Source organism: Anticarsia gemmatalis, chromosome 3, assembly GCF_050436995.1.
Source record: "Anticarsia gemmatalis isolate Benzon Research Colony breed Stoneville strain chromosome 3, ilAntGemm2 primary, whole genome shotgun sequence".
NCBI lineage: Eukaryota > Metazoa > Arthropoda > Insecta > Lepidoptera > Erebidae > Anticarsia > Anticarsia gemmatalis.
In genome coordinates, this window is record NC_134747.1 from 8,920,552 (window position 1) to 8,933,111 (window position 12,560).

General features: G+C 38.8%; 1 protein-coding gene across 2 annotated transcripts in view; it reads right to left on the reverse strand.

Annotated features, from left to right (window-relative positions):
• The window catches only part of mib1 (E3 ubiquitin-protein ligase mind bomb 1), a 141,706-nt gene that overhangs the window by 86,436 nt on the left and 42,710 nt on the right, over positions 1–12,560 (reverse strand). For both annotated transcript variants that reach the window (XM_076136297.1, XM_076136296.1), the window contains exon 11: positions 11,099–11,250. In XM_076136297.1, coding sequence (XP_075992412.1) covers positions 11,099–11,250 — 152 coding nt within the window. The remainder of the gene's footprint in view (positions 1–11,098; positions 11,251–12,560) is intronic.

Here is a 12,560-nt window from a genome sequence, read left to right on the forward strand (position 1 = left end):
GCGACAATTTTATTATAGTACTAAAAGAAAGTTTAACAACCGACTTGAATGCCAAAGTTGTGCGTATCTGGCTGGGAACTGGGTAATATAATTTGCCCTTGAGGGATTCAAATTATTCTAATTTTTATTCTCTTTCAAAAAAAGTTATGTATAATTAAAATTATCGAAATACAAGGACCATCGGACAATCGAATCTTAATAACTTGTTCAATGTGATGTATAGACTTTCCATATATATTTTTTTTAAACATACACACAGTCTCAAACTTAACGTAAATAAAAATGTACCATCGAGATCAGTCGTTACTTATTCAAGATTATAAAGATTACATTATCGTCAGTCTCTCTAACGCCAAGTCAATAAGATAATTTTGGAATTCAGTTACTCAGCCCATTAACTATTATAGCCCTGGAGATCGACACAATAAAGGCTCCCAGGATAAGTGCCATCATCACTGAGCCGAGTATCACGAATTATGTTATGAATATTGAATGCAACCTGCTGTACCTTAATCCTCTTTTACCCTAATTGTAGAAAGTGAGGTTATAGCTCGACACGTGCCTTTGTTTTAAGACAGTCTGTTCAAAATAATAATATATTGTGGTTTTCTTTTCCAGAAGATTGTCAAATAAGTTTTTTGTGTTCATTACATTTTTATGTCAACTGTCGCAGAAGGTAAGTCAATATATTCGTGAGATCTAAGATATTTTTTTTCAGTTTACGAAAAATGTCCGGTAAATATCGAGTCGAATCAATAAAATTCTGGTGTAATACTCTTCCGACAATTTTGGGATACAAGCATTAAGCTTCTATGCAATTAAAACTACCTATTTGTATTGAATTTCACACATGAATGTAATTACGTAATTGACACTCGAACAACAAAAGTGACATAATATGTAATGTAATTTTGTATGGAAACAGATAAATGTGCGTTCGTAAAACTACAATAAATCCCCAAGTAATATAAACGCGCTGTCGACATCGGCGAGCGAGGCGTGTGGAACGCGCGGCCCAGCGCGGGAGGGGGGACGGAGTGCGGCAATTTTTCTCTCCGCTGACAACATGATGTAACGCCAATATCGCACGCTGAGCGATTAAGCCGCGCACGCCGATATTTCAGACTTGCCCCTACTAACTGTCAAAGTGTCGGCGAGAACTCTGTATGCGCTCTACACAAACATGTACATGTATCATATACTTTGATATATATGGTATGCTCTAAGCAGTTTATCATAATTTTGTATATACTGAAAATAGTAATAAACCAACCATTTAGTGGTTTATTCTCGTGAAAAGTTTTGATGGTAAAATACATATATTTGCAGAAGTTGCGTCAAAAACGCTGGAACGAAGAACGAGACGCTGTTTATGAGCAATTTTTCGAGTCTACCTAGCGATCGATCAGCAATCACGAGCAGGATTGTAAAATAGAAATAAAAACAGTTAATCACACGAAAAGAACGTTCGTATCGGTTCAAAAGATAGTTGGCAAGTCGGATCACGCAGGGAGGCAATCACTCGATAATAAACGTGGAGCGAGTCGAGTGCGGCGCACTACGGTCGCACGTACTGCTGACGCCGCCTTCCGGGTGCATCGCCAGCGCCTCCAACTTCCATCCACAATATACCACAACAACGAACGTCGATAAACTTTAAACAGTTTAGAATAAATAATAATCATTGTTAGAGTTGGGAGGCCGGTGGTAAAAAATAAATGACTAATCACTACATAGTATAAAACAAAGTCGCCCATTTTGTCTGTAGTCCCTTCGTATGCATAAAACTTTACAACTACGCAACGGATTTTGATGCGGTTTTCACTAATAGAAAGAGTATTTTCTCCGACAGGTTTTTATATATAATTGAAATACATTGAAACTATATTAGCTGAGTTATAGCGATTTATGTCCAAGAAGTCAGAAAAAAAATCTAATTGAAGATTGCATTTGTGCGTGCGCCGCTTATACCGTTGGATACAAGTAAGAACAATGTATAGCAAAAACATTGGTCTTTATTAGTTCTACAAAAAAGTCCGCGATGACATATATCCAGCTTTTTTATTTAAGTCACAAAAACTACTTTTCTGTATTAAAAAAACATTTAATTCGTTGGGTGATGTTTAACTGGTGATATAACCAATAATACATATATCCTTATCAAAATAAGTAAGTTCATCATCACGAGCATTTAATTTAGATTATTTTTGCAGTTTACAGTGTGTTATTTAGACATATAGTTTAGGAGATATCACGATATTAGTATTGCGGCACGGTACGGGCCGGCCGCGGCGGCGGGGGCAGCGTCCCTATAAATAGAACGTCGGAAATCTGTACATTACTAAAATATTTTTTCCAAAAACTGATATGATAGGGGGGGCGATCAAAAAAGAGTCACAGAAACCAAAAAACATTTTAATATTTTAAACGCGGTTAAGGGAAAGAGAAGTTATTGTGAATTGAAAATTAGTATCCAATATGTGTTGGTGCGTTGACTGTATTTGTCGAAGTAGCGGGATACACGCAAACGAAGTTGCGCGGGTCAGCTAGTATACATATATATGGTGCTTTATGTGAATGACTTTATCATTTTATCTACAAACCCATAAAGAAGTAAGGGCTTGGACATGATGGTGGAGTCGATGATAAACGACGTGGAGCCGGCGCCTGAGCGTCGGCCGCTGGCCGCGAAAAATACAACTGTCATCTTGACTGATGGTGAAATAACGCCCGCGTCATGCTCCGCTCTGCATGCCAACAGCTATTGTGCTCCTCTTTGTAGTCCTTTCCTTATTGCAGGGATTATATAAAGACGTTTTGCCAAGGTGAGAATGTATTAATAAATACTTAATACGCTAAGGGTTTCGTGACAACAGTATTGTTGAAAGTTTAATTATAACTAACGAGCTGACTCCATGAGGCTCGCCCCGCGTGTTATTTAGATAAGAAATGACTTTAGAAGAACATATTATCTTTAAAACGAGACATTCAATATTGCAACGACATAAGATGAAAAGTACTTATGAATATAAATACCATCGTTCAAGGTTGCTTTTTATAGAAGAAACGTATGTATGATTTTCGTAATCCGATCTGTACTTACAGAACCCATCATAAACAAAAAAATACATACTAATATACTTCAATACTAATCACATAGAAGTTATCCAAGATAATGAATGTACGCCAAGAAACACCGTCATCAATTAGAAGCTTGATTTCATACAATATTTAATAGCAGAAGTAAACGCCTGTGGTAAACTAAGTATGTATTTTAATACGTGAAGAGAAAAGTTTTAGTATACAGCGCGCACGAAGAAGTGTGTTAATAGACACGCTCAAAGTTTATAAAAGAAGATAAGTTTATATCACGTGTTTTAATAATATACAATTATAACCTTAATTGTTAACACATTAAACTATACGTAACTTGCAGCCCGCCCAGGTTTCGCGCGATTTAAACTTTTATTTTACAAAAAAACCTGTACATCTTTTACACATGAACCTTCCTCTCAAATCACCCTATCTACTTAAAACGCATCAAAATCGGTTGTGTAGTTTTAAAGATCTAAGCATACATGCATACAGACGCGGGAAGGGACTTTGCTTTATTCTATGTAGTGATATAAGACTGAAACTAATAGAAACAGTATTAACAGAGAAGGCAGCTAGATTGATTCCCGTAGAGCATCTGAACTACATATTATATAAGAAATCACTGTTCGCGAGGGATCTGTAGGTGTACAGTAAGTAATAAAACACGATCCAATTGATTGTTGCCATTGCGGTCACGTCGTTCAGTTACTGTTTTCACGTCTGACGTAATAACGTTAGCAACAAAGTTATGGTATATACGTGACCCGTTAAAAGGCACCATTCTTTACTTCATCTCATCTCCTCCAGGTCGGTACTAGATCAAATCATATTATTTATATCAATGAAGTTATTAATAAATCCACCAGCAACGTATGATGTCACATTTTATTTCCTTATAATGACTATCAGCAATAAAGCCCATTATGCTTACGTATTTGAAATCGTCGTGGTGCCTGGGATTTAATTGCGCATCGATTGGTATTGCGAATTTCTTTTAAAATATTTAGTTTCGACGGGGCAAATATTATAAAGTCTTTATAAAAATGCTTATTCTAAATACGTTAGAACGATTAAATATCGTTTGAATATTGATGCGCCAGTACATTTCAACTATTTATAATATATCGTCCTGCAAAGAATACGTCGAGTTATCGCTAACTCTGTTTGTGAAATTATATATAGGTAGTGCTTTGTGCATATTTATATTATAATAAAATATAATTTATTAATTCAGTAGGTTGTATTTTAACTCTACTTTAGAGATACTAACTCTGTATACTTACTTAATATTACGTTATAAATAAGTACAGATTTTTTATTTGTGTTATTTACAACACATTTCCGACCAGATTATTCTCAAATGTAAAGAATAACATGTTGTAACGGAGATTGTATTAGGCATCCGGTTCATTATCATTTACCGTCAACATTGGAATTGGGGATGGTCGGAGCATGGACATCACCTGTGATTGATGGCCGTGTCTGTTTCACTCTCGCGGCGAATATTTCATTAAGCGAGCTTTGCCAGGCCGCGCCATGCATCATAGGCTACGTATGGGAAAGCCACGCTGACGCCGTGATCCACTCAGCTTAGTAAAGATATTAATACGTGGCCTCACGTGCAATATAGCGCTGCTTTAGAAGCGACTTCCACTCTAATATGGTCCATTTTCTAGATGTGTTGCAACGACGATGCGGCTTTAAAATCGAGCCAGGCCGGCGCATAACAAAATCGACGGTATATATTTCTATTAAGTTAGTATTCAGGTTACAGCGCTAGTCTAGCAAAACGTAAAAGAGTAGAGGGACCCTATACCCTGATAAGATGAAAATTGCATAGTTCCATATTATCCGTGCCATTATTATTAATTCGAAGGTACTGTTTCTCACTGCTACCTTTTTAATATTCGCAGCGTAACATAATCCAGCCCTGTGAACTAATAGTTAGCTAGGTAAGGTAGGCCGGTGCTTTTGTCGATAGCAAGAATGCACATAGTATTGTACTAAACTTACAACCAGTAGTCTCGTACAAAACTTACTTTTATACAAAAATAACAATCGTCTCAGAGGATCGCTAACACTATCTGAGAATAAAGTTTGATATGTGAACGAGGCGTAAGGCAAAATAAGTATCGCAGTTGTACGAGACGTTGGGCCGGGGGGCGCGCCGCGCACGTTCCAAACTCCAAGCAAATCCGAGCACGCCACTCGCCAGCAGTTTATTACCTTACTCATATTTACACAATTCAAGTGGGTGTTCGCGGACACGACAATACACTACCTACTTCTCTGAAAAGTAGTTCCAGATATATCAAACATTTTTAGCTTCTTTAAGGTCTATTGCAATATAAGATTTTTTTTTGTGAGAGCTACTTAGGTCCCATATCAAATATGATGATTACAAAATATTATGTCAAATAATGACATCTTTGGTAAATTACAGGTATAGAAGGGGTGTAATGAATGAAGAGAACAAACGACTCTAAGAAATGCGGGGCCAACTCGGGTGATTAAGTGTCTCATTTAAATGCAGTCTCCCAACGCGGACTTCTCAAACGCAAAGGGAGCCCGCCACTCGCGGGAAACGGAAGACGAGTCTCTTCACAAAAGGATGGAGAGGTATTTAAATTAGCGTAGTCGCTGAAAAAGTGCACTAACAACATTAGCGAGTGGAACAATGGCAGAACACACAAAGAGACGGAACGCGCTGACAAAACCTTCTATGCGGGGCGCGGACTACATATTTGTACGGCGTGCTTTATATATCATCAAAGTTGCGCATCGTCAAATCGTTGAGAAAAATTCCGCACCGCCAGACATGCTAGAGAGCACATCGGAACTCGGTGGAGATTTTCAATCTTGTGGTAAGTGGAACTTTTGCGGAGTGTACACACATATCCACTGACACCCGCATTCTCGATCAAAACTTGCGCCAATGAAACATTGCAGCTCTGTATTTGTGTTAGGTAAACGTTGCACGTCCGCATACTCACATGGCTTGTCAAGTGATAATGGTGGCTTATGTCTACTAACATTACAACTGAATTACTACTTTGTTCTAATGCTACAGTCGATTACGACTCTTGAAACAACCACGTCTACATTATGTTTAAAAGGTAACTTGAAAAGAAATTAAAATAGAAGCACCTTTGGCGCATTATATTACTTTCTGTTAAATAAACAGACATGATTTCTAAATACTCACACATCAATAATAATATATAGCAACCGAAAGTTATCCCGAGGACAAGTGCCACGACAGTTTCAACCATTAAGCAATTATTGCTGCAGGTTGGTTGCGGGCAGTATTATACACATTTTAGCTTCAGACTTTTTGAAATAACAGATATTTGTGCGAGTACATTAGAGTATTTCAATACAGTTCTTCATTTAACGAATTAAAATTGGCAAAATTATTAAACAAACATTTCTACCAGTCCGGTTACTTTTGACATCGTAACTGAATGTGTTGTGGGACGACGGGACTATTGTTAAATAAGTTTAGGCCAACAAGGTTAATCCGCCCAAACAAATTATGAACAACATTAATATATCCTCTGTATCCGGCAACTTCCCGCAATAAGCAGAATGTATTAGTGTTATTTATCTTAGCTCGAAGCGCCAACAAAGTTTTAATTGCAAGCGCCGATACAATTTGCGTACAAATGAATTTATTCGCTGAATCCGTAGTGCAATCGTGTGCGGGCCCGGGTGGCGGCACGGCGCGGTGCGGGCGGCGCGAGCGCGCGGATTATCCGCGTGTGTAGAGCCGCTAATTGCGGGTAACGACGAGCCAACCGCCGCACGCCCGCGCCGCCACCACGCCACCACGCCACCATCGCACCGAGCGACGCGCGACCTAGCGATGCACTTCGCTACGAACCTTACACCTACTATCGATACACATGCGATTATTGTGCCAAAATATTTTTATGAACATTATACAACAATGTTAGAATCACCCTAAATTCTATCTTTTAAATCATATAGTATATATTTATAAGCTAAGGATTAACGACAAGGTATGAATATGGATGAAAGTATTTGGAAAAAATGTTAATAACTGAATTAAAACAGTAAGTCTAAAAGCATAGAAAGCGTATGAGGGAGGCGAGGGAGAACATCAGTAGAGAGAGGCTGCATTCAGGCCAGCGGAACTGGCACAGCAGTCGGTATCCGGCCTAACAAAAGGGTGATAGCGGTACGTGCGTAAATCAAACGTCGCACAATAACAGAGCCTCCCGCGACCGCCCCGACCCTTCTCCACAGTCCCTCCTAGTTATAAGCCTCCCCGTGCCTCTATAGCCATCGGTCGGTCCTCATAAATCTGCCATACTGAAATGTGCTCCGCTGCCGGCCAGTCGTGTGACGGACGCCGTCGATATCTGTGCCAATAGGTTTTCAATGTCAGTGTACCCGCTGTTTCGATTCAGTTAAACCCAGTCGTCCGTCAGACGCGCCCTTTTACTATCTACCCTTTTGTAGGTAGCCCTTTTTATGACGGGCCATTATTTTTTCCCTGAAAAGAGTGTACGCCATCAAAGCAACAATTTATCAATTTAAATACCGTACAACACAAGCACGTATGTTAATATTTGAAATAGGATGTCGTGTTCTGCGCGGTTTACGTGTTTACATCGCACACATTATTCTCATGAGCTCCACACCACTGAAGCAGTCGACGGGGCATTACATTTCTCGTTCGGATGGTACGATACCATCGCACTTCGCTCCACTCACTGCAATTAACGCTACACAATGACCATATAAATCTTCTGTGAATGCTCTGTTCGTTCTATATTCCATGTAGATGTTCTATGTCGAAACAGTTCGCGCTACCGGAATTACATTTTATTATTTCGAATTGTACTCAAGTTTATACGCATACAGTCAAACTAGATTAAATAAAGCCAATTAGCGATAAGAAAAGCGAAATTGCAGTAACGGAAACAATTTGGATGGTTGAAGCGGCACGGATTGAGGGCGCGTAGGGTAATCTTACCTATATGTCTCGAGCCGAAGAACAAACAAGCCGCGAGCCGAGATTACGCTCCGAATAAATCAATGTTACGACGCGTTAAAATATTTAAGCTCACGATTAATGCCTGGCGCGAATGCGCGTCTTATCGAATGAGTAGCGGAGCCGCAACAAACGCAGATGTTCGCCCTGCCGATAATGGTTCGATCCCGACAACTTATTAATCAAGTTAATTCTTTCTTAACTCCATGAACAAAAATATAATATTGCTTTATGAGTACATTTTTATCTTTAAAATAAATGACATCTGTATCTGATATGGAGAATTTGTGAAGTTAGGGTCGGTAGTGTTAGGCCGACTACATCGATTCATAAGCTTGGCTCTACATGAGATCTAATATATTTTTCAGGAAACTATGGAGGATATCATTCGACTTCAAATAAATACGTAATATCTTGTAAATGAACTAGCAGCTTATCAGTAACTGTAATGTATCATAATAATATTACAGAAGTTTTACAAGGGCTCGTTAGTGCGGGTGTAACGATAACCGCAGCAGATAACTGTTTCTAATCAGACGTAATAACACAGCGTCGTCTCTACGCCGCGCGCCGACGCTGTAGCCGGTTCATTCTAGTTATACCTTTTATTATTAACATACAATTGCCTATCATTGTATAAATCTTGATAACATTTGCAATAACTTACAATTATTTGTAGATGATGCTACTAAAGATAAGCAGAGTTTAATTAACACGAATTTATTCGTCTTTACAGGCGGATTTAGTACCGTTTAGTACTAAATCGAGTTTAATATTGTAAAGAAGTTTCCGTACCTAGGAGGACGGGTGGTTCTGATATAACGATATACTGGCGGAAGTAATAAAATAAAACGATTTTACATCTCCAGGGGGAAACGAACGTTTTTGTCGAATGGGAAAAGTCGCGAGCGACTTCTCATTCCGCGATAAAATCAGGAACGTTTTACGACAATCTTCTATTCGATTGCCTTCCGTTAAACAACAATCTTAAAAATCTGGTCCATGGCGTTTTGTTGATGTAATTCACTAAATTAGATTCAAAACAACAAACATCCCTTTCCTAATACTGTGTTCAATTTGAAAATCTTAAAGGGGCAATGACATGTCAGTTGGATTTTTGTATTTTTCTCAGTAAAACTTTGTAAATAACCCAAGCAACCCGCACAATTCCTTTGGAAATCGCTGGCGATCAGTGATTTATAAAAGAATCCAAGAGGGTTGTTGCGTCGCGACACGTTCTGTTGTTTGTAATATGCGACACCGGTGGACATACGAAAAAGTGTCCGACGGCGGGCGAGGTGACTGCGAGGGCTCCGCTCTGTGCCGCCGCATAATGAACTGGTCACGTAGCCACATTTCGTATTATTTCCCTGGGACGCGTCACGTGACTTGAATAAATGTGGGCGGTCGTTGCGCGGGCCTCCGAGGCACCAACGTCTCCTCGGACCCTCCACAAATAAACCGCTTTACGCACGATTCAGCAGCGGAGATTCATTATTCTAACTCTTACCGATTCATAATACATTACCAAAGTTTTCTTTTTCATGAATCAATTTTATCTAACCTCTCTCTTGCGGGCTCGTGGGTGCTTTGATATAAATATATAGTAAGATATTGACTTATCTAGGATAAGAGACATTTGTATGAACATATAACTTTAATAATCAACTAGATTATGAATAGGGAATAAGTGAATGACAGGACCAAACAAATAAACAGACAATAAATCTAATCCCTCCTTTCCTATCTTATTACTATGGATTTAAAATAGAAAAGACCGAAGACCATATACCTCATATGTCGAACAAAACATCTTGATTAAACTGGATCTAGTGGTAAGCTTGACACTAGAAAATGTCTTAAACTCTAACATGTGAGACAATTTCCTCGCAGCACAGTCATTAAACTTTGTTTTCCATTCAATCCCGCCAAGAAAAACAAGCAAGACGAGTAAACTAGTCTATTGCAACAACCGTCTTTTTAATACGACTACATAAAACACTGGAAAATATTTTTCTTAGGAGAAAACTATTAAGGCTTCTGCTACAGTAATCGTAGCAACGTGCTACGAAATACCGTAGACCTTAGCCGTCCGTGTACATTGCAACATTTTTAGTTTTAAATTACTTCCAATATGTTTTGGATTTTGTTCTTATAATATTTAGAAGATGTGTTAGATGTACGTATCTGTATATGTATCTGAATTGTGAAGTATTAACATATTAGTAAAGAGCTCTTGACAAACTAATGTCTACGGCATTCCGTAGCATGTTGCTACGAATACTGTAGCTGAATCAAGAGGCGTCCTGATCTCGAAACTCTTACGATGAGAACAATTTCTAATATACAGTTATCGTATTCATGATATTTTTGAAGTTCAAATTTAAGGTATCTTAAAGTTCATATCCGCTTGTGATAAAACTTGCGCAAATGGTGGCAAGCAATAAAGACATCACACAAGGCGTAGGCAACACATCCTCTCGGACCGCGGTATTAGACGTGTAAGCAGTTTATTGTGCGGCAGGCTCGCTCATAACTACCCATTCTCCTAGGGATAATGTCGGGCAACAAGCGACGTTATGTTTATTTCAGACAAAGTCCACGTTATAAAGGTCTCAGCTAGATAAGTGTGCCCGAATATTATCTTTACACACACATCTTATATTACAATCAACTATTACAGTGTTACTGCCTTCAGGGAAAAATATTCAGGACGATACTTTGTAGGTAATATTATACAAACTCGTGTTCTAGGGAATGTTTGAAGCAAGTAATTAACCATCATAATGATTACTAGTACATAAGCACTGAAAAATTTAACATGTTTTTTTTCGTTTTGTAGTTCATTAAAATAGTCGAACAAAGCGACTTAGAACAAAAATTATGATTTCGTTAAATCACGTTCACGTTATTTATAGATTCTCTGAGTAGTGCAACAAATGTTTGAGTTACAATAATATAAAATCTTATACTTTATCTTACCTTGGATTGCCTCGCAAAGCAGCGTGGTGGAGCGCGTTGAATCCGTTGTTATTTGTAAGAGTCATGTCAGCTCCATGTTCCAATAATAAAGTCAACATGTCGTCGCGCTTCTTCGAGGTAGCGTCGTGCAAAGGTGTGTCACCCTCTGAATCCTGTGAACACAAATAAAATGTTTTGTTTATTTCTTGTGTATCTTTTCGCTAATCATCTTATCATGTAGGTAAAAATAGGGTCAGTATGCACTTTAAGCTATCTGTATTATAGACGCCGATTGAGTGGCGGTGGCAGCTGCGACGATATTTGGCTCCTGAATTATAAAGCACAGCTCGTCTCGAGTATCGCGACAATTTTCTAAAACATCAAACCGCTCGAATGAATAATTGAGGCGGCGGAGAAGGCGTTTAGGGCGTGGATTATGGCGACTTGCATAATTTATAAGCGTCTCGGAATGGTTGAGGCGAGCAGCGAAAGGCAAAGCCGCGCTCGCTCACGGCACGATGCGCTGGTGGGCGCACGAGCTATACCAGAAAATGGTGTCGAGTTCAGTAATATAGGGCGAACGGCGCAAAAAGCGCGGCTACCGCGTCATTATCATAATCACCGCTGCTGCGTGCCGCTACGGTGCCGCCCAAGCCGTTTTGCTTTGTGAGCGAGCATTAAGAGAGCCGAGCGTTGTGCTCTGTCATTCCTGCAATTAATTTGCAAGGGTCCGTAAGATGAGTGTTTTCACTTTGAAATGACAACAAAAAATACCTTAACAGATTCTGTAGACAACGTAAGTAACACAGTTGAAATATGTCAAAGTGGCGAAGTGAATGTCAGCTTTAGCATTTTGACACCCTCGTAGCATGTATTTAAAAATGGTTTAGAAGAGAAGTTATTAAATATATAAATTGTGATGTCGAAAATAAACTCCTTCACTTTACTGTGGTATAATATTAAAAGGAATGGTATTATATTTATAGCCCCAGGTATAACAAAGAGATGACAAAGCATTTGACACCCATTCAGATGCAGTAATTCAGTGCAAGCTCAACCACAGACACTGGGGTAATTCCGCGCAGAATAGCAGCATTAAATATTAATCGTATTGGCATATAGATGGTCATTACGGGGTGTAATTCATGCCATCGTGTTGCGGTGCGCGCATTATATGCTCCGCTAATTATTTCAATGTTGATAATTTCATGAGCAGACTTAAATGATCAATAAGTATCCATGTAGTATACACGTAGTATACATCTAATATTACAGTCTGATTATTATGGGCAAATATAATAAAACGGAATGGCAATTCGAAGTTACAACACGCAAAAAGTTATAACGGTGTAATATGTGGTGTACTAGTGTACTTTTAATATGTCCAAGTAATACGTTGCGAAGACACCGTCGCACAAGGTAAACATGCCGTGGCAGAAATAAGTGTTGAGGCGAAATAAGAAATTTGATTTACGCGGCAATA